The 23,902-nt window shown below is 35.7% G+C and overlaps 2 protein-coding genes across 4 annotated transcripts; both read right to left on the bottom strand.

Annotated features, from left to right (window-relative positions):
• Nucleotides 1-768: 768 nt before the first annotated feature.
• Nucleotides 769-13,273, bottom strand: LOC126865420 (protocadherin-like wing polarity protein stan). The gene is made up of 18 exons (XM_050617886.1): nt 12,381-13,273; nt 8,851-8,964; nt 4,956-5,242; nt 4,777-4,869; nt 4,574-4,681; nt 4,397-4,498; nt 4,179-4,304; nt 3,816-4,010; nt 3,591-3,678; nt 3,360-3,469; nt 3,143-3,289; nt 2,816-2,930; nt 2,647-2,716; nt 2,454-2,564; nt 2,196-2,369; nt 1,554-1,897; nt 1,104-1,375; nt 769-908 (listed from the first exon to the last, which is right to left on the bottom strand). The coding sequence occupies exons 2-18, from the start codon at nt 8,915-8,917 to the stop codon at nt 819-821; spliced, it is 2,499 nt and encodes an 832-aa protein (XP_050473843.1). The 5' UTR covers nt 8,918-8,964; nt 12,381-13,273; the 3' UTR covers nt 769-818.
• A 660-nt stretch (nt 13,274-13,933) lies between these two features.
• LOC126865430 (inactive ubiquitin carboxyl-terminal hydrolase MINDY-4B) lies at nt 13,934-22,143 on the bottom strand. 3 transcript variants are annotated; one of them, XM_050617911.1, is made up of 11 exons: nt 21,729-22,142; nt 21,314-21,502; nt 17,101-17,186; nt 16,574-16,791; nt 16,127-16,352; nt 15,771-15,836; nt 15,622-15,692; nt 15,147-15,297; nt 14,884-15,083; nt 14,366-14,518; nt 13,934-14,124 (listed from the first exon to the last, which is right to left on the bottom strand). In XM_050617911.1, the coding sequence occupies exons 2-11, from the start codon at nt 21,447-21,449 to the stop codon at nt 14,079-14,081; spliced, it is 1,353 nt and encodes a 450-aa protein (XP_050473868.1). In that variant the 5' UTR covers nt 21,450-21,502; nt 21,729-22,142; the 3' UTR covers nt 13,934-14,078. The 3 variants fall into 3 exon arrangements, with proteins under 3 accessions (XP_050473868.1, XP_050473866.1, XP_050473869.1); XM_050617909.1 differs by having other exon boundaries at nt 21,314-22,143; XM_050617912.1 differs by lacking the exons at nt 21,314-21,502; nt 21,729-22,142 and adding an exon at nt 17,265-18,477.
• Nucleotides 22,144-23,902: the final 1,759 nt, after the last annotated feature.

Here is a 23,902-nt window from a genome sequence, read left to right as displayed (position 1 = left end):
TCTTCTTATTCATTTGCTTCTTATTTCAATCAAGTTGTAATTATCTACTAATTATCTCAATCGAATTTCGTCTTGTAGGTAAAAGTTAACTAGCTTTTTTGTAAACCATATCGAATTTTGTAATCGTTAGAAATACCTATAGCTGATAAGAAATTATACAATGAAAAATGAAACGAAAATATTCGAGAACTTTGAAAAACTGCTACATAATGTAGTTTTAAAAAATTATTAGATGTTAAATATAAAATGAGGATTTTCAAGTATGTTTTGAAATTTTTTTGTTGCTTTTTACATACTTTTTAGGCAGAATCGCGAGGAACGCCGGATTTCTTCCAGATCGTCCTACTGACACGGTTTTTCGCGTGAAACGGAACTTTGTCCTTTTCTTAACTTGGCCTCCGTTATTCGAACGTTTTTCACAGAGAAAAATTTTCCTCTGCTAAGTTTAATTTATTTAGAAAATTTTCTGTATTTCTTTTGGTCGGATTAAATGTAAATTAAAGGTGTTAGCATCGTTAGAACATTAGAAAACCTGTTAACGTTTGCATTTCTTTAATAAAATAACTATAAGTAAAGAACGTACTTGCATTATCGTTTAATGCAACTCGTCTGTAACTATATAGTATAATTCTCTATACATTTTGTATGTACATTCTATTTGAATTGATTCAGTATCTGGCAATTATATAGCGCATTTTAATAGTGTCTATTTATAAAGGAATTATTTATCGAAGTGGTCTATTGGTAATTTTTTCGTTTGACAGACGATGGAGTCATTGAAACCATTTTATTTCTCAGTCTTTCATTTTTCGCGTGATTTAAAAGTACACGGTGAGATTAAGTCGTTCGTTTCCGACCTGACTGTTTCTGGACATTGTTTCTGCTGCCACTTCTACGCTATCCACTGTCTAAAAAATAGAGAGAAAATATTATTACACGTAATAATTTCGTACTTAGAGAAATTTAGTTATTTTTTCTTATCTTCTTCTTATGTTCTAGCATCTACTGATATTTTTATTTGTAACAAATCAGATTAATTGTGTTCTACGTAAAATGTATTCATTGAAATATCTAAATATTTATTATAATAAAAGATACGATACCCTATCGTCATCGTCCCACGATAATTTTTTGACTCTCTGTGAAACGGAGCAAGCTGGCCACGCAGGTACCAAAGAATCTGGGAGATCTCCGGAATAATTGGAAGATTTGCAAGAGTCAGCATTTAGATTAGTTTTTAAACTTAAGTCGTTCATGTTCTGAACTAAACCGCCGATATTGGGGATGTTGGAGGTTGCTGATAAACCTGGAGGATTTGGAGCTGGAGCCACCTTATGTCTTGCGTAAAGAGGCAATTGTCTAGCCGATGTTACACCTAATTTACGTAAATAAATAATAATTGTATGAGAATAGAAATTTATAAGAATTTTAAAATGAAGCGAATTTAAAATAGGCGCGCCGCTAATTAATAAGTTAATAGGCTAATATATTCTTTTTTAATTATAAATTTTAATAGTATTCCGAGTAATTCTTAATTCATTGCTTCGAATTACTTTTAATAGTGGCATTGTAGTTCCTCGCTGCAAAAACCGGATTCTCGACGTCATTGTTATCATTCTTGACTTCACGAGATTCACTATTGTTACTGTCGTCTACAATCTCTTGATCAACATGATCATCTTCCTCTAGGTCGTCTCCAGTCTCAGCCTCTTCCTCGTTTTCATCGATATTGCGCGCGTTCTCGATTCGATTTCCTCTTCGAGGTACTTCCAAGGCATCTTGAAGCATATTTGCCCCGAGTACTTGAGGAGTCGGGCTCAGAGCAGAGGGAACTGGTGATTTTTCTCTGTAGCCAGTTCCTACTGAACTTACTGAACCACTGGCTTTTGGCCTTTTACTGCAACACGTTGTAAGGATTTAAAAATCTAGAATCACGCGTATCGTTAGTTTAAGAATACTGTTCGTTGATATACACAACTTCTTTTATATATAAAAATGTAGAAATAATGATCAGTTTACAGCTTTCTTCTTTAATTTGAGTGTCTATAGGTTGACGTGGAAAATAATTCTTAATAGCCGAAGAGAATATTTAATAAACATTTTAGAGAATGCCCTATGAGAATGTCCTGTTATGGTCGGGGAAAATATTAAAGGAAAGAAATAAGATAATCTTTCAAGTAATCAGCTTTACTTACTTTTTATATATGTACAAAATTAAAACAAGTATTATAACACCAAGTAGACCCAAGACAGCGCCAAAAACAGCAACCAGGAGAACACTGCTGCCCAACCAAGCAGGTGCAGCTCTTGCAGCAATTGGTAACGAGCCACTATTTGGTATATGCACGATCACTGGGATCATACTAGACCTTTAAAGAAAAAAATTCAAATAATTATACGAATTATATCGTATCAAATCGATTATTCTATCGTATCAAAATTATTCTACAAACCTCGGCGGACGACCAGAATCAGAGGCAACAGCCACTAACCTGGCCAAAGTACCATTAATGGTTGTTGCTGATCTGAGAATTAATTCTCCATTATCACGTATCTCGAAAGATCTGTATAATCATTCAATATTTATTATTGTTGTAAAATTGAAATAAGTTTTGCTTTTTATTTAAAAATAAATGTTTATCATACCTTGCATCTGGACCTCTAAGAGATAGACTAACTTTGTCGTCTCTGTCACCATCAGCAGCTTCCAATTTTCCTAAGAATCATATAGTTAAAGAAACATATATACATAAATGAAGATGAAAATAAAAATTTCTATTATTGTATATATATATTAGTTAGAATGTTAACTCACCGACGATGGATCCTTCTCTCAAAGTTGCGGCGTGAAATTCGTACCTGGGATGACGAAACCTGGGTTCCCATTCATTTACATCCTCAACAGAAACATTGACGCGTGAGGTGTCGTTCTGTAATGTCATATTTAAATAGTGTTAACATTTAATAATAAATTTAATAATAAAAGTAGAAAATAATTAATAATAAATATTTTATTACCAATCTTAATTGAAACTATCGTATTTAAATATTGTGACATATATGTATATTCATTTACAACGATAAATATTCCAATATTAAAAGTCGAGTTTTATTTTAACGATTAAATTGTTGTTAAACGTACATGATGGCCGTCAGTGACACGAACCAAAAAACTATGCTGGACCCTCCTCTCATAATCGAGAGTGCCTTTTAAAATCAATTCACCGGAATTAGTGATGGAGAATCTTTCCAGATCTTCCATCGCTCCCACAAGCCAGAATCTTAAATTCTAAAAGCAGAGAAATGACTTACATTTGCGTTATGGGTATAATAAATTCCCGTGTCTGATTCTGACTTACTGAATCTACTTTATTCACTCCTGTCGTTAATAAAACGCTTCCTGGAGGGGTATTTTCTGGAATACTAGTTTCATGATCCTTTCGTATGAATCTTACTGGTAATCTGCCACCTAATTAATATCATTTCCATTTAATCGTTTTATTTTCTTAACGACGAGATGGGTCACGAGATTCTAGATCTGTTCCTTATCAGAGCTTGAGATCTTAAGAATAGATTAAAAAATCACCTACCAGCAGTGGGTTCCACGTTCCAATCCGACTCTCGAGAAACGACTATAGTGGAAAGAGCATATTTATCTGGATTGTCTATCTGCGTAGCCTGTAATTATTGAGAAGATGAATAAGGAATTATTAAGTATCAATAAATAGAAACAACAAGTAATTAGTAACAGATTTACATATACGGCAGATATTTATAATACTTTATTAATTAATTTCTACTGTCACAATGCTTGCCTTTGCCACGATAGTTGCTGGTGATAAAAGTTCATGCTCGTATAATGGTCGTGTTATGGCGACTTCAGCTGTTTCCGGATTCAGTGTGAGGAACGGTAGAATTCCTCCTTGAATCGTATACTGAACCGGAGCATTAATTCCTACATCCTGATCTACTGCTTTTATTGGCGCTGGATCAACTTTCAGTATCCTTCTCTGAAAGAATGAATCATGTATTATTTCATATTATTTTGAATCGCTTACTTTTCATCGTATCTTTACTTCTTTTAATTTATAATGCATTAACAATTCAGTGGAAAAGTATAATATTGCGTATACGTAACATCGACTTGTTAAAAAATGTTCAATTAGTACCAAAATTACCGTTTTAATATTTCGAGGGATGAGAATTTTGTATTGGTCATTTTGGAAGGCAGGATTTTGGTCATCCGCGTCGATAACATTAACATAGAGGGTTGTAGTCGATGATTTGGGCGGATTGCCCTGGTCCTGTGAGCAAAAAAAAAAAAGAAAAAAACATTAAAGCACATTAACAGAGTTTTTGGAGAATTAATATTTACATTTAAGGAATCGTTACTTACCTGTGCACGGATATCGACGGAAAAATTGGCAAGAGTTTCATAATCTAGCGGTTTCCTTAGAACTAGGGTGCCTTCTAAAGCATTCACGAACACGAAGTAATCCTACAAAAGTTCGTTAAGATTTCTTCTATGTAAAACAAAAGAATAAGATATAATAGAAGGGAATTAAAAAATTACCGAATGCGGTCCAGGCAAAACGGCATACTGTACAGTAGAAAATGGCCCTGGTTGGTCAGCATCCACGGCTCTCACACCTTGAAGAACCCTCGTGCCAACTACCGTGACCTAAATGTCAAAAATTGTCGTCAATAAATAAAAAAAAAAATATTCCTTCTGAATGAAAGAAAATTTCTGTCTGTCAAACATATCTAATTTCTCACCTCAGAGATATTTAGAACGTAAGGCGCATTTACAAATTGAGGTGCATTATCATTGGCATCAGTCACGCGAATATTGACTGGTATCACGAAACCCTGCAACAAATGCGAGTAATTAGAACAACTACGTTCCTTAAAATGTTAATTGTGTATGTAGAGTAAAGAGGATATGTTAAACCTACAGGATCTAATGTATGTTTCCGTTCGCAAATTACGTTCACGTAAACGCTGGCAGGTCCATCGATGCCTTCTTTATCTAGTGGCCTGATAAGAGTTAGATTCTTCGAATACGCTGAGAAAGTTACTGGACTATCGTGCTCCTGGAGTCTGAGTTCGATGTCACCCTGTGGTCCAGGATCACCCAGCACTCCGAGTACACCCACGGTGTCACCGACCGGTAAATCTTCGCTGACGAAGAGATGTGCGGCGGTGGCACCGTTTTCCAGAAAACATCTCGCATCACGGATCACTATATTTAAATAAATACCATGCTAATTCCATTAATTGTACTGGATCATCATAAAGAAAATGAATCAGAAATTTGTATGGATATTAAATTTAATTTAAGCAGACAGAAGAATAGAATTTTTAGCTTGGATTATGAATCCGCGTACACATACACATATTAATTACATACTAAAGTAATTCGATTATTTACGAATTTTTCTACATGCAAATTTTCTTGAAAGTGTCAAATGTTATAAATTATATACGTATTTACATCAAATTTTTATATTAATTATATATTGAATTTTAATAATATGCGATACGTTGGAAGATATTAACAGGAAGAGAAGGATTCTTGCAAAGCGGAAGTGACATGTAAAATATAGCGATAGCTGGAGACAGGTTCTACCATATTGAGAGTTAATATGCATTTCTTTAGCTGCCTCGAACGAAGAACGATCATGTTCCTTTGATCCATATACGGCTATTGTGTGGTTTTCGGGTTTCCGGGCTTTTTAAAGAAGCGGTTTACCGCTGGTCTTCCTACCGATAAATTTTTCGTCGTCGTAATTTATTAAAAAGATAGTTATAAAGGTAAAAGATTTAAATTTAAAAAGATTGTAAGAAAAATTATATAAGGAGATTCGTTGTATAAATATTTCAATTGTAGAGTATCTAGAAATTACATTTGAGTAATTAGTTTATTAAAAGAGTAATTCTAAACAAAAGAATTGGAAGAATGTTCACAGATATTTAAATTTATAAATGAAACGTTTAATCCTTAGTTAACTCTAACTGTTTTCGTAATTAAATGCAAAGAAGTTCTCTGATTGGAACAGAACGATTTAATTTCCTCGCTTTTGTCGAGTAAAAGGAAAAGAAGAATTTCTGTAGTAGCCATTTGAAAAGTAAAAAACGATCAAGATAACCGTTCGTAATAAGATCGAGACGGTTAGTGTAAAGCGATCATTGCCTCTAATTCGTTGTGCATCAAAGCCCCTGTTATCCGTTATTTTTCCAACTTAGCTGTATTATGCGTGATGCTTTTCTATTTTCCGAAGTAACCACACAACCAGTCGATAACTAGATCTCTTAAATGAATCCTCTAAAAGGGAACAGAAAAACTATAATGTTCCTCTTATACGAGATGATACGATCCACCCTGGCTCTATAAAAATCTTACGATATTCGATTTACTAGAATCAACATGTAAGTTCTGTTTTATTCTATCCATCGACATTCGAATATCAATGAACTACACTTGTTTTGTTCTCGATCAAAGGACCGTAACATGTCATAGTAGAAACCTACATTTCGATGGTCAACTTGGTAGATGTGATCGTGTCTATCGTCTATACATTTGGTATATGTGGCCGTCCACATTTGCAAATGCTTTGCACGGATAAAAAGCCGAATTAATACATGGTAATAAGTGGAAATATGTGAGTGCTACGAAAAATATGTGTATATAGAAGTCATTTAACAGGAGCGCGTGCACGAGGAATTGGACGTGTGCGCTCCCTTGGAGCGGAGTTCCGCCTGCTGCCAACTCACGGCGTATCGACGACGATGCAACGTTCCGGCGTTGCCTTTCGTAATCTTTTTCCCTTTTCAGCTAGAGACTTTTCCAGAAGAAAACCATGGTATTGCTTCTGACACGTTGAAGGGAGTATATAGAATTTTTATGGTTTAAAAACATTGCGTTCAAAGTTAAGGATTTACGAAATTGTTTGTCGTAATACACAAAGCTTCAAAAATTGTATAGAGAAGCTAATTTTGTATCTTGTAAAAGAAAAAATTAGTGTTAGGGAAGAAAGAAATATTTCCTTTTACAATTATTCCAATAATTAAAATCCAATAACTCCTTTTTAATAATTCCAATATTCCTTTTTCTTTTCTTTTGTATTTCTTTTTGTATACGAGCTATAGCAAATAACTTTCCTGTGTTAAATTAGAAATCAATTCCTTCGACATCATCACAGACACGCGTCAATGGTCGAACTAGTAAATCGGAACGAATTACTTTATTGCGACTGTTCATCGTTCTATTACGTTCTGGATAAAAAAAGCAGAAAAATAAAACGAGTTCGCACGATTATGCGAGGGGAAAAAGTAAACGCTCGTTTAAGCGTTGTCTCAACAAACTTCCTGACTGTCGAGATAACAACGAATTGTCATGTAAATGAGAGACAATGATTGCACGATGGAACGTATCAACCTTCTCTACAAGCCACTGATTGTAAGAACATACTGTAAACTTGTACACGGTTGTAACTAGGAAAAACTCACGTATATTATCGTTAATTGTACCCAATTGTACAAGATAAGGTTCAGTCATGGTACAAATAAACAGCTGTTTCTACGAAGAAATTAATTAAACGTGTTCCTATGCTTACCATTCCAACGAATGCTCTTCGGTTACCTATTGCTGATTCGCAAGTTTTAATTGAATCTGGTTATTCCGGTCGATAAAAACGAATCGAATTATAAAGTTAAGAGCGTAACAAAACGGAGTTTCGAAAGTATCGCTGGTTCTCTTTTATTACGGCCTAATTACCATGCGCGTAAAATGGCTGGCAATTTCTACGAATGTCCATCGAGGAAGGGAAACGGAGACATTAAAACTAGGATATCTCGATTGTCGCAATGCAACGGCTTTCTAAGTCATTCGATCCTTATCCACGACTGGACATGTCGCGAGAATCGTCGAAGGGAAACGAACAGGCTTGTTGCGGACAAGCGATGTAACGCGTCGTTACGTCCTCGCATTAGTGACATTTTTTGATTGGACAAATTTCTACTTGCAATAGAAGAATCGTACGTTCGTGTGGATTTCCTCGTTGGATCAGCCAAATTTTTATTTTCGATGTAGAAATTCTACATTTGCCTGGATTTCGTCATTAGAAATACGAGGCACGGCGTGGACAGGCAACGCGATATTGTTGTCGTTTCTCGTGGGTGACGCTATGTGATTCGAGAGGTTTGTATTTCTAATGATGTAATGTAACGCGAGGAAAATAAGTATTCGCGAGAAAATAAGTAAGAATAAAGGTATTATTTATTATAAAATAAAAAATAGTTTACATAGAAACTCGATCACGAAGTAAGACAGCAGAAGAAGAAAGAAAAACTTGACAGATCATTAGGAAGTTAACCTATAACGAACTAGTATGTACATGTACATATTCAATCTCATAATAATAAAAATCTCACTTAATTTTAGGTCGAATTCAAACAAATAGAATTCTATCGTACCATTGAAACGCACGAGGAATGTTCGCGCTACAAAACTCGCTCATCTGCATCGAATTTAAGAAATATAAAATCTATCGAATCGCATAGTGTGATCACTGTAAAGTCGTAGAAATATTGACTCGTTCGTTAGCAGCAGTTCTAAAACCGAGAACATTCGTATACGTCGAATTCGAACAGTCCAGTTTCCTTTTGCAACCGCAATTCCTTCGTGTTCGCACGCGATCAACCGTGTGATGAAACGGAAGACGGTGCGGCGCGATTAAGGTCGCGACCAAAATGGAAAGAGGAAGAAGGTAGATGGCGGACGAATTGCAGAACAGAAGGGACGAAAGGGGCGAAAGCAGGTGGCGTGAGAAAAGTCAAAAGAAGACCCACATTGTCCGGTGTGTAAATGCAACGTGCAAAAGAGGATAGGCAGGATCTTCAGAATGTTGTGTTTCATGGCGATCCAAGGACATCCTTCACCGATCCAGGCAACGGCCGATGCATCTGCAAATTGATGCAAAATTTATGATTACGCGTTGCACATTGCAAATAAGTGTACAAACAGCTTGAAAGTTAGACAGCGTACCTTGTAATCGAAGACTGTATTCAAAATTTGCTACTTGAGTGAATCATGATATTGTAATGTTGAAATGTAATAGTAATAAATGAAGATGGATCACTCGAAACCTCGAAACCTCGAAACCCCGAAACCTCGAAATTTCGGAAAACATTTAGAAAACAATATGAAATGTTTCTCGAACTACAAGTCAATAGTAATTTGTATAAGCAGTTTATGGGAATATTGCAACGAAGATGAATTTATTTTTATTTAAGTAATGATAATCCAGTGGAGTTTGTATTTAGACTTCAGATCCGTTTCAATCGGCATGATTCCACCGATCTCTTATCAGCGTTTACATCGAGGAAAAATAATGTGATTTTGTGAGAAACATTTGTTGAAATTGTGGTTGCTGAAAAAATAGATACTCCTTAGAAAAAAGAGAAGAAAAGCATATGGACTTTCGGAAGCTTCGAGAACTGCGACATCTCACAAAGTTTCAGATTCGAGTTTCACGAGTCTAAAAATCAGATTTCGACCCACCTCTAGTGATAACCACGTTGTCATACAGCTACTCGAGGCCACTTATAGCAATTTAGAGTCGCTAACGTGACATAGTCGATGTGATGGTGGTCACTTATGACAATCGTTGTTTACACATTCGTATTTGCTTTTAACTAGCCATGACCGTTTACAGTTACTTGTAACCATTTGCAGTTAATCACAATTAGAATCATATGTAGTTACTTATACTATAATTAGTCATAATTGTTTCTAATTATAGTCATTTGTAATCATTCATTTATAGCAGCGTTTAGCTACTCATATGAGACACAACTACGTATTATGAGAAGCTCAGCGAAAAAAGTGACTGTCATTCGTAGTCAGTCATAGTGATTCGATATAATTACATACAATCTTTAGAATATATAGTCGTATTTAATTATTTTTACTAATCTAGCTTGCAGCTGTTTATCATTTTATCATCAGATGTTAACACGCTTCGTGGAAATTATTTTCATACGAATACTTCGAAGTAATTCTTGTAAGCATGCTTCAGGCGTAGTTCTACGAACGGTGCATTTTGGAGAATTTGAATAATTCTTGATAAAATAAATACGGAGAAATATTTGCGTCTTTTCATATATTTCCCTGTCATTTTGATTTTCTTTGACACGAATTTCATATCTGATCGTTATCGATAGTTCTAACGTCATTGAAGATTCGTTTCGCGTAAGTAGCGTGACTATGGACGATCTCCTACAAACGAAAAGCGAGCGCAAACATTTGTCTGATCGATGTTGGATCCACGGAGTGGCGGATCGAAAAGACACAAAGAATAAAGAAATAAAAAAAGAAACGACCATGTGCATTCGCAACTGGAGAACATAACGCGTGGTTAGAAAGCATGCGAAGAAACTGCTTTATTACGTGAAACCTAGATACGTGGAACGACATTAGCATCGCGAGTGGGGGTGGCGAGAGCGATAGTTTGTCGATTCTGCGTGTTCGAAACCAAAGAAGGGCAAAGTGAATCGAATCCAGGAGGTAAAAGTAGGCTCGTGATTGCAAAAAGTTCACGGCAGCTTGAGAATCGCGATTACCGCTTCCTCGATTCGACAATTTTTTTTCCTCGCCTTATTTCGGCGTGGTCTCCTTATACGGAACTATTTCGAAACACGAATAACAATTAAACAGGAAGCTAAATACCTTGTAACGAATGTGACCTGTAAAAACAATTTATCTTTATGTTCTTTTCCATAAATAGTTACAGGATCATCGATCAGTTTAAAGAATTGGAATACGTCGCTTGAAAAAGTTCTAGTCATCAATACTGAACGATAATAAAACAAGAAGGTAAGTATGTTGCACGAGACACGGTCTATCAAATTGTCAATCTATCTAGAGATTAATTTTAACGTTTTCACTCGTTTAATTTCAGAATCACATAATCAAAACACTCAAAGAATTGATATCCATTGCTGGAAAAGATTCTAGTCATTCATAACGAACAACGATTAAACGAGGTGATAATTAGTTTACACGAAACGCGATCTTAAAATTTTGTAGATCTATTTAAAAGTTTATTTTTGAAAACTAAGTTACCTACGAAATGTTTGCCAATAATTCATTCACGATATTTTAAGATCCTTCACAATCAGTAATTACAGAATCATCGATCAGAACCTCCGAGAAATTGAAATCCATTGGTTAAGAGAATTATGGTCATCGTGGCGAGTCGAGGTAATCGACGTATCTCCGCTTAAGCCGGCAATTACGTCTCCTATCAGTTGGAACAAAGCGGTAAAAGCAATTCTTCGGCAGAGTAAGCGGAAATAATCCTTGAAATCGAAGGAAAAATGGATCCAGGTAGGGCCAAATGATTTATACGGTATACACAAGCCGGATACGACGGTTATGTGGGCCACGGTACTCCTCAAATTCACCGACCGTAACCTGAAACGCACTGCCATGGGCAACCGGCGTAAAGTCCTCCCTCCTGTTCACGATCCGCGATGCCACCGATTCGATGCTAGCCGCTAACTCAAGAAACAGCTCGATGAATCACTGTACTGTTGTTCTGTCTGTGCTTCTAACTATGTACTCTTGACACGGCCACTTTCACGATCGAAAGTACGGAAACGAATCTATTTTTTTGGATAGGAAAAACGAGTGGAACATCAATCTATAATTAAGCAGCATTCAAATTTTGACGGAATGACGAGACGTGGTATATTGGGGAGAATTTCAATAGGAGAAATATTTCGTCTTGTTTAGGTTATTCTATCGCACGTATAAAATATTATTCTTTCTAATTTAGCGATTGTCTATTCTGCTTTATTTAATTAAAATAGCTTATCTTTTATTTAGAAACTACAGAATAGTTTTATTATTCTCTTTATGCCACTTTTGTTTCCTATCGTCCAATTTAAGAATGTTTAGTCGTTGTTTAACACAGGTTGCACGATATAACTTTATTTGAAAGATAAAGGCACAGGAAATATCAAATATTTCAATATATCTTGAAAAATGAAAGAGCGTTAGACATGATATTTTAATTAAGGGGATACATCAGGTTACTGCGTATAAAATATATTTCTTTCTAAATTTAAATTTTGCAGAGACTTTATCCTATCTTTAATTATCAACCAGAAAAGAAACGTTCTGTGAATTACGTACATTTAATGTTAAAAAGATCGATCATAAAAGTATACGTATAAGCAACATTTCATATGCATGAATCGAATAGATATTGTTGACCCGTATAATTAGCGTTTTGTATTGGAAACAATCGAGCAATTAGTCTAACTTTCGAGCTGCTTCATCATCCACACCCTCTGCATAAGATCCGATCACTTACCACAAGAATCCTATTAGACGATCAGAATCAGCAGTGGCACTATTTCACTCTCTACCACTCAAACTTCCAGTTCCGTCTCGCTTGTTTCGCGTATCAACGATCGGCAGCGAGCATTCCTCTCAAATCATCATCGTTCTTCACTAACAATTCACTGTAGTCAACATAACGTTTTGAAAAATGATACTTTCAACCCCTCTTGCAATCATTTCATCACAGACTAAAGCTTTGCGGTAACATCGCGAAGAAAACACCGTCAGCGTCGCGTCGTCTTCTTTAAACAATCGTTATAGCTTACGTTACATGTGAATTAAACAAAAGATATTAACTACATATCACGTGTGAATTTTTCAAAAATACACCACGGACAAATATCCGCAAATAAATATCGAAGGAATAATCTTCGAGTTCTTTCACCCTGTTCCTTCCTATTTCTTCGATTTTCACGTTTGAAGAGCCGTAAATTGGACTCTGCGGCTTTCGATATTTATTTTCCCAGATATCGTAGATTCTTTGAATATTTGTTTCAATATTAAGTTTCCTACATGTACTATATATTTTTTAAATATTAATTTGAATAATAACAGAGGATGCTTTAAAACTAGCACCTGTTTGCTTTCGACCGGCAGAACTCGCTACTACGAAACATGGACGAGCAAAGAGACGCGGTAGACCGGCACTCGGGAAGTCGGTTCTCCATTGTTAGGAAGGGGGAATCGACGACCAACCGAGCGCCTTCCTGGCCCTGCTTCGAACAGGTGTTTACTTTCGTTGGCAGGAAATTGGACGACTACGTGTCTGCCATTGCACATGCAACTGCTCCTTCTCTTTCCTTCTTCTGGTTTACGTGAAAGCCGAAAATTTTGTGTCTGGGAAAACGATGGAACGATTCGAACGGTGACTGTTTATGGGGCACGGCCCATTGTTCTGCCATTTCTGTACAGTATATGTACTTTTAATTGTACCGTTGAATGTTTCTGGGGAAGGGATAATTGTGTCTCGTTTGGTTTCAGTGTGTGTACGCCATGGAAATTGTTGCGAATAGGGTTGATGATGAAAGGGATGAAGAAGGGATGGACGTCTTAAATATTGACAAAGTGCAGAAAATTCATTGGTTTCTTGAAAATACGTGATGTACGTATGTACGTGAGTGGTAAACTTTTAGTGAATGGAAAAATATTTAAGTTACGTAAAAGTAGAATATGTAAAGTAGAGAATTAATAACACGTATACCTAATCGATAAAGCTGGTTGTATGCAAGAATTTACATATTCGTTGAATTTTATATGCGAGCGCGGATGATGGACTTTTAGTGAATGGAAAAAATATTTATTAGGTAAAAGTAGAGTAGTTGGTTAGAGGATAAAGTTGGCTGTATGCAAGATTTTATAGAGAGGAATTTATCGTGAGGTGATTGAGAAGGCGTTGAGCTTCACGCGATCGCGTGTTGAAGAGTGTTGGATGAATGCACGAAACGTCGATATCTGTTTCATAAAATTTTTTAGTAATATCTTAGGAGGATCTTCTTGCCCGAAGTAAAAGTAAAAAGTAGAAGATCGATGGAAATAATCTTTTTTCTCGAAGCACAGAAATTTTTACAAACATAACTATAATGTATATAATCTACTACGATCTAAACAAAGAGCCTAGAACGTTATATTTATTTTTCAACTAAATTTATAGAGACACATATTGATGCATTCACATTAAGGGTGTTCCATTCCACTGTATGCAAGCATCCTGCCATCTAAAAAAAAAAAGACAAAAGGTTTGAACGTGTATAGAAACTTTTCCTGGATATATTACGTGTGTTATACGAAAGATTTTGTATGGCATACGACCTGGTAGGACTTTGATTACATTGGTAAAATCTAAACCAATACATATAATATTCATAAAAATTTTCTATGATATGTTCAAACATTTCTATGAGTCACTGTGTAATGAGAAGTATTCAGAAATGAATAGAAATTGCAGTAATTATTCACTTGGAACGAATAAGTTTCTCCAAGGGTGTTGCAGCAATGTCCATGCATTCTTTGCTTGGGCCCTCGAACTCTGAATCATTTCCGGAATTCGACCTGGTGTCCACGGTCAAAATGGCGTGGCTGCCGCCGCATGTGAAGTATTGAATCTCGAAACTTGCACAAGTAAATGAAAAAAATTACTTAACGAGGAATATAAGGCGATCAGTGAACTGCAAACTGTATACATTTATGAGAAATTTAAATACGTAAAAGAATGCGCATAATATGTGAAGATATATAAAGTTTGTAAAATAAAATTTTATTGTAATACTTAAAGGGTGAAACAAATCTCTATTCAAATTACGTTTCTTTAATTTACGAAATATACATTTTCACAGAAATATAAAATTGTTTAAAAATCCGTGGTCGGGTAATCAACTATATATATATTTCTTTCTACGATACAATATTATTCTTTCTATCAATTACCATAGATAATCAGATAAATGTTTTGAGTAAAAAAAGAAGAAATAGCATACCGTCGTTCAGCGTGATAATTTCTAAGTAATTCCCGGTTGGTATTGAACAAGACACCGTGATGGCCGTGACACAGAGTAACCCAAATTGGCAAATTCGGGGTTTTCAAACGAGATCCTGGTTGTTTGTTCAATTGTCCATCACCCTCGTGCACCAGAAATCCTACTTCGCTCCTCACAAGGACACCCCATTGTGGTATAGCCTTGACATTTACACCGGAATGTCAAAATGAAGCTTGGGAACGAGGAACAAAGGAACTACTCACGTATGTGTTTTCATCCCCAACGTGTAGCACCCCATTATGCAGATGAGGCGAAGCACGACCAGTTAATGAGAGAATTACAACGCTTATGGGACCTTCCTCTGGACAGCCGCTTAGTATCGAGCCTTTTGGATCTTCTAGATCGGCTTGTACCCTGTACGGGTAAAAATAGATCGTTTCTTAAACATAGCTTTTATAATTGTAAAATTAACGATCGATAAGGTACAAATCAACTCTGATCGGGTTGACAGCCATGGTATTGTTTATTTTTATGAAACATTATACGAATTAAAAAGTAGAAAGTCTACGAATAGAGAGATTATTATTTATACTCAAAAGTTAAACAAGTTAGCAATCTTTTTAAACAAACATTCTAATTATGATCCTTATTACGTGAACTTATTAAAATATGCAATGGTATAGAATAAATATATGCATAGATGTATAATGTAATGTATATAGATGTGTAAAAGTTTACTTAGAAAGTCCTCTGGAAAGCACAGCGCTGTACAATAATAATTTAGCACCAGGGCCACCCTCGTCTTGAAACTAGAGTAATGTCACACGAAACAATTTAATTATAAAAGTTCTTGACACGTTACTAACAGAATATTTACCTAAGCTTACCAAATATAAATATCTTTTAATAAATATCTCCAAGTCTCCCAAAGAATCAAACTCGAACAGGTGCAGCTATAAATAAAAGGTTTCAAGATATATGAACTGTCTTATGAATTCGTGGAAGAGAATAAAGCCATTGTTTGGATCAGTGCCAATAATCCAACGCAAACTACAACTTTATCGAGAAACCAATGACCCGCTAATGCGACGTTATTAACACATTCTAGTAATATATTAATACATATTAACGTAACGTGTATAAACGTAATCGTTAATAACGTAATTGGCCACTATGCTGACATTCGTTATGATTCAATTACAGGAAAAAATTTCCATTTTCTATTCTTTATTTATTCACGTACGGTCTCCGTGAGACCATCCTGGAAGTATTGCACGCTATGTTGCACATAGGGCGTCTCTTGCGGCAAAGCTACCACGGCCCTGGGCGCATTTGCGTTTCCCGTGACACTCTGATTTGGCGAATAACCAGTACTTTGCACGGCGAATCCACCGGCGCAACGCCAAATGATCTCTGCTATCGTCAATGTCAAGACATCGATCTGTCTATCGTACGATGGCTTCAGCATGCTAATTTGTACAGAAATAAGATTATTTAAAGTATTCTTCGCTCAGAAATTTGAAAATGATTAATTACAGATAACCGATGAATGCGAATTCTTATGCGTTTATTATATTAACGCGTAAAATACAATTTAAAGGATGCAAATGTTAAAGATGCCTAAATTTATAAGGAATATAGTGGTTCTAGAGGTGGAACTTTGGTGTACTACACGTTGAACAGATTTTACCTTTCTGGATTAGCATGAGTGTCTTGTCTATTACATTTAAACAGGAAATGCTTGAGCATTGTAGCCTGTACAACAGTTACGAGACCCCTGGTCGTATTTCTCGGTGCTCGCAATCCAAATGCCAAGCTTTGTCCGTAAGGTCGTAGGGTGAATCCGGTTCTTGCCCATTCCGGTCTCGGTGGACTGGCACAACTTCCGAAAACCAACGTTCTCAGGGTCTATAATACAAAACGTAAAAGAAAGACAGACATTACATTGAGAAAATAATATTTTTCTGTCAAAACGGCTCAAAATTGTACATATACGTATAAAGGAGCGAAAAATCTTCCGAATGCTTAAATTTCTAACAAAGTTTCATGCTTTTAAATGCACATCTTACTGTCCAAAATTAATAAGACCGATAACATTAAAAAAAAGAATATACTTAACAAAAATGATAAAAATTAATAAAAAAGGATCTATCGCCCAGGAGGAGTATCTCAAACAATTGCTTTCTATTTTAATTCGGATTTCATTTAACGAATTACCATGCAAATCTTCTCTTCGATAGGTTTTCCTCCAATTACAGCAGTCTTGACCAACGTCCTAGTGCTTCTCGGATAAATGATCTTCTCTGTAACAGAAAAAGCTCAAAACATCATCTTCGTCGATCCTTCCTGCTTCATGCACAATAATCCTTCGAGTTCTCCACCTGGATACAGTTCGTCAGGCTCTCCCATCAGAGCCGCACACCTGGCTGCTCTAACAGACAGCAACATATTTCTTAAATTTCAATCTCACACATCAACGAACACGCTGGAATCATTTATGAAGTATACGATAAACGAATTTACATAATATAGCAAACAAATTTATTCTAACAATAAAATAGGGGATTAAATCGTGAAGAGCGAGAGATTTTCGAAAATGAAACATTTAACACTCGAACTACCAATGACTAAAGCACGAAGCTTGTACCGAGGAAATCGAAACGAAAAGTAGGAAGAAATATTCTTGCAGAAGGACGATTACGAGATAATTTCATTTCGCGATTTTTGGTAGCATATTACTAAATACATGAAGTTTGAGCTCAAGATAAAAAGAGAATCAAAAGAACACGGCCAAAAAGGTTTGACATTAAAATTTCGGTACTTGTAGAACTTTCTGCAGGCGTTTAATTTTATTTTACGATTTCTGGTAACACTGTTACACTGCTCAACATCCAAAAACTTTGTTGATGCATCTAATTCACTACACTTTGTGTAGTTCGCACTTCACCAAAAAGCGTTCAAGGCCTCCAAAAATCCTCGTTCGCAAATTTGTGTCTAAAATTTCGATAAGAACTTCAACGATAAGAAAATATTCCTATAGGAATGATTTTGAAACGATAGAATGAAAACTTATTTCTAGAAAGATTATTTATGTCGAGGATTATAGATTGTCAGTTTGTCCGCTCTGGTAGTTCTAGTGTTAAATAACCGAAGGGTGAAAGGAAACTTGTGACGATTGTCACCCGCTGCACACTGGCACAGCCGACACACCAAGCAATCGAATATCATTTGGGATTCGTGCCGAATTCCAGGTCCCTTTATATACGCCGATCCCAGCTTGATATCGCGACGAGTCCGTGAAACTTTTGGCCGCACGAAACTCGTCAATTCGGACGTCCAAAGACACTTTACTCGCCAGGATAAGCGATAGACATGCCCTAATAACGTCTGTCTGTCGTTCTACCAGGTGTACGATGTGCCACGCAAGCAACTTAATCATCTGTTTTAGGATGAAACTTGCGGTCTGAAACACGTGCAGCTTCTATTGGATTCGTAGATGTCAGATTATGGCAATTGAGATGTAATTGATAACACGGGCATTAGTACGTTTGGAATTGAATAATATGCGAAGAACGAGGTAGAATATTTTATTTTATTTATAACAATTAGATTTTCATATCTTTTCGAGATCTTCAATATTTTTTATCAGGAAAGCTCCTATTGTGTTTTGTAGCATCGTGTCATTTTGGATGACATTTATAAGCCTCGTGACACGAAAGCCTGTGAGACCAAAATTTTCATAGAACTTTATATAAATCCCTGAGATTTCAAAAATTGATTTTTTATCAATATTAAAATCGTTCGTCCTATATGTATATATCGATTTCCCTGAAAAATGTATTACACGTAATTTTTATTATGATAAAAAGCGCAGATCATTGTTTAAAGAAATACAGTTAAAATTGATCATACATCGGACTATGTACTGTGTATTAGATTTAATAGGAAACCTACGTAGCTTACCACAAAATTAGAGACACTAATAGGGCTAAATTTTTAATGCAATTGTTGCAATTACTCGAATCACTGGATGTAAAGCTAGCTTCCGCAATCTTGTATCTAGAGCGAACGAAGATCGAGAAGAAGAATGAGCGATATTGTTTCACCGAAGTAATCGCGTTATAACGTAAAGTAATCCGTACCTCATTTCATTTACCATTTCACTGTTCCTTTTTTACACGTATGCCATTTACTCGACGTGTATTATTGTTTCACGCGAATCGTTTCGCGTGGCACGCGAGCTTTAAAAAAACGTATGTACGTGTGGATCGGATCCTTTTTAGCCTATACGCTGTTACGAGCTTCATTTTCGTTCTCTAATAATAGTTCTGGTACCTGTCTGCGATCCCCGTTACTCGAAACATCGTTTTTAGACAAATGGATTTTCTAGATTTGAAATATACTCACGTATTAACATATACACGTATAATGGCTCACGAAAGTATTCGAACACTCTTGGAAACTTTTTATGATACAGGAAACTTTTTAAAAACTCATTAGCACAATGACGAGACACGGCTCAATTATATTGGCAAAATTTTAAATGGACCTAAAAATATATATATAGAAGTTACAATCGTTAAAGTATTTGAAGAGTCAATTATTGACTATGTTAATGAGCTTAAATGTTAAGCCTATGTTAATAAGACTAAATTTTCATTAAGCGTACGTTTACAATAAATGTCTTGCAACTTCTTCGGATATACATTTTCCGATTGGTTTCAAATATTTCTATTGCAATTATTATTATTATTTTTTAAAGCAATGACCTTCACTGTGTATCATAATAAAAAGTACGTGTCATACATTTTTCACGGAAATCGATATATACATATAGGACGAACCATTTCAATATCGATAAAAAATCAATTTTTGAAATCACAGAGATTTATATAAAGTTTTATGAAAATTTTGGTCTCACAGGCTTTCGTGTCACGAGGCTTATAAATGTCATCCAAAATGACACGATGCTACAAAATACAATAGGAGCTTTCCTGATAAAAGACACTGACGATCTCGAGAAAATATGAAAATCTAATTGTTATAATTAAAATAAGATATTCATAGAAAGATTTATCTGAGCGAATTTATCTGAGACCTAGATAACTCCAACAGAAATGAGAATAATTAAAACTATGACTTGATTAATTACGCGTGTTACTGTAAAAAGCGCACGTTTCAAACGCAATCATATAAACCTCATTTTCATAGTTACTTATTTTTTCATTCTACTTATTCCTACTTAATGTCTATAGTAACTCCTTGCTTCGTATTGTTCGATGCTTAAACAACTGAGTCTACAGAAATTTATTTTCTCTTTCAAAGACATACCTATACATTCTATTCTACGTAAATAATATTCTCTATTATTATTAACAGCGAATAACACGTGATTATTCGTTCTACGAATTAAGGGATAACGGAGAGCTGTTCTCTAGTATGTGTACGTCTCGAACGTACTTTTCAGAATCGCGTGCTCGCGTGTAATCGAGTCTATCGAATTACGAATTCACGTCGGAACAGGCATCTGCATTCGTCGATTACACCTACCGATATAATGCGGTTTAATTTGCACCCGCGATCCATCGATCTAATTCGTCAGCTAACACTTGACGATTCTTGGCGAAGCATCGACGAATTGGCCCATGGAAGGTGAAATTTAATTCATTCGTCGTCAAGCTCTCCATCGCTCTGCAACGTTTCCGTTTACTTCTTCTTCTATAAAACTGTGCTTCTTTGTTTCGCAATACCACAGAGAAAAAACGTGATTCGCTCGTTTCTTCCGGTGTTGAACGAGACCGGCAAAATGAAACGTACAGCGTAACATTTGGTTTACCGATAAGAAATTTGTACCTTCGAAGGATACGATTTTCTGTAAAGTCAATTAAAAAATGCCATCTTCTTTGGATTATTTTAAATTCAATCGTGTTTTCTTTCATTCTTAGCAAATCTCTTGAATTTGAGAAGAGTATGAAAGGAACGTTGTTGATGGATCTCTTGAAACGTTAAAAATCTCTCTGCTTGTTAAACGAAGAGTGTCTTTCGAGACGCAAAATTCAAAGACCACAGAGCAGGCTTCAGTGTTAAATAACGCGAATAATTAAGTGAAATGTACAAATAATTATACGAAAGTATACGTGACCGTGTTTTCTATCTCAACACGTGCAATTAAGAAAGTTTACAGACAATGATACATGACTGCATCGTTAATCAATCAAGTCAATGTGCGAAATTGGATTTCAGAAGTGTCAGACTCGGATAATGGTGAAGGTGAGCTATGCTAAAAATTGGAATTGAAAATGTGAAAAATTGTACGTGCGAATAAGCAACGTTTATTTGCATAAATAATTAAAAATAATAATTATAATAATTTTAAGTAATTAAAAATTCCCTAACCGTTATTAACAATCATTATATCCTTTCACAGTACCTTTCTGTCGAAGGTACACGGGTTTCTCAGATCGCATTTCCGTACAGTGTTTCTTGCCACGCACCGTCGCCGCTGAGGACGACGTGGACGTCGAACACGAGTTGGTACTCTCCTCGATTTCCTCTGTTTCCTCCATGTCTTCCGATTCTCTCAAAATCCACTCACGAGTCTTAAAGGTTCATCAAACTTCTACAAACACTTTAACATAATCTACGGAATGTGAGCTCGCTTGAATGTAGAACGATAACAATCGTAAAACAATTAATTCATCAATCTGCGTATCTTACGAACGAAACATGATTACTATCCGCTACATAGAATGTAGTCTCTATATTTTATAAATGAAACGTGATTACAATCCACTAAATAGAATCAAACGCCTTATTCTTTTCTTGTATATAAACATTTTATTTACTTATATCGAAGAAGAATCGTTGTTTGGTCCAAATAACGTTTGTCTTTCTCGTAGGATTTGATATGCGTGAAATCGATGGATATTCTTTGTTAAAATAATCTTAACAAGTGGAGAAAGCAGTCAAGTGCTCGTTGCTGCATCGAGCTACCCAGACTGACAGGAGTTAATAATTCCGGTAGGTTTTGGCCGAGTCGGTTCATCGAGCCGCGCACGAGCTTACCATCCCACCAAGCTAACGGATACGTATATGCATAAGAGCGGGCCATGAACTCGAGAATTCGAAGGCCCGACTGATCTAACACCTCCGTCAACTATTAAGGAACGAGAAAATCCTTGATCCGCTCGCTGGAAACGAGATTCGTGCCTCAGATTAATCAGTTTAGTCTTCGGTTAACTCCACTATAGTTCGCCAATTATTACGTTTGACGAGTTATACAAAATCACGTAACAATAGTTTATTAGCGAATTTTTCGTGCGCTTTTATATCTTTATGACGATAATTAAATAAATGGAACTTATACACTGTATATATTATACGCTAAATATCATAATAAATATTCTACTTTGAATATTTTACATATTTCTGTATATTACATGTACTGTGTACATTTCTACATTTTTAAATATCCCATAAATGCAATAAAAGCCCGCAGCCTCATAACAAGTCATCTTTTATTTGTGATAATTATTTAAAATCTGCATCTATTCGATACGCCGTACAAGAATAACATAGTAGCGCTCGCAAATAATTTCCCATGAAATAAATAAGCATTTCATATTACTTATAATCGCTTATATATTCTTCATATTTGAAGATCATTCGCTTACTGAAATCCTCGACGAACTCGAATAACGCCTGTATGTATGCACATTGCGCATCACGAGTGCATTCTCGTAGAATACGGTTTTGTTTTCACGTGCAACGTGATAGTTCGTCTCGCATACGTGTTATCTGGTGACTTTATCGTAGTTACCGATCTTTGCATGCGTTTCGTGCCATTTTCGTTCGATCGGAACGGATAATCGAGAACATGTAAATGTCTGTAAATAGATCTGTTTAACATTCGGAGGCAAGAAAGTGAAAATACTTCGTAGCAAAACTATTGGAATCTTCGTCGTACACCATCGTAGAACAAGCAGGCGAAGGATTTTATTTTTTTTTCGATCTTTTATTATAATTATACTTAAATATCGATTAAATTTACAAGTACGTTTACAACACTCGACGTTAAGACTAGATACTATAATTGTATCGCAATCTGCGTATGAAACAATTTCAACCAGATCCCTATTTAGGATTCGTTAAACTTCGTGCAGGAAGCGTGTCTTATCATTCTCTGCCATAATTGCTAATTTCCCAGCTATCATGCCGCTATAATCAAGATTACGTCGACTGGTTAAGTTCAAGTTCGCGCTGGTTCGAAATAGATGCTCTATATTCGGCCTTCGGAAATACGATCAAAAGTTTCGAATTCGAGCGTATTACATGTGTACGTGCATGCACATTTCTGCTACAAAGTGTGTAGCGCCAAAATACGCGGATCGTAAAACGCGCCATATTCGAAAAAGACAAAAACGTGACTTTCACCTGTAATCCTCAATTACGTTATGCCAATGATCATGTCGATAAAGTAGATACGATCATAATCTCATCAGTAGATAAAATTTTTATAGTATCTATGTATAACAATAAATTTAAAAATATTGTACGATATATTGAAATAAAATTTGAAAGTTTCCTTTTTTTGTATTTAAAAAAAGTATGCGATCCATGACTACGTGAAGACATCAAGTTCTTTATCATTCTCGACTCGGAAATAATTCGACAGTGATTTGCTACCAATCCTATGAAATGTACTGCACTTCAATGCGTGAATTCTAAGAATTGTTTGCATGTCTACATTTACGCGTCGTACATAGCACATTGTGTCTGGTCTATTGCCAAAGTGCAATATGAAATTGAACTTAGAGTCGGGTGGCGTAGTACCAGGAGCGAAGTTACAGATTACGTGTTACTACGAGTATGTGGTTACTTAATGATCGATTAAATTTACACGTTCCTGCGAGAATGTTAGAAATTGGCGAGTCTAGAATCGATTAATCGTAGGCGTGTATTGCGTATAAATTAAGTAGAGTCCTTAGATGATGGTCCCTATTTTATAACTTTAAAGATG

The sequence above is a fragment of the Bombus huntii genome, chromosome 5 (genome assembly GCF_024542735.1).
Source record: "Bombus huntii isolate Logan2020A chromosome 5, iyBomHunt1.1, whole genome shotgun sequence".
Taxonomy (NCBI): Eukaryota; Metazoa; Arthropoda; class Insecta; order Hymenoptera; family Apidae; genus Bombus; species Bombus huntii.
The sequence above is the reverse complement of the archived record's forward strand: the minus strand, read 5'-3'. Positions and strand labels throughout refer to the sequence as shown.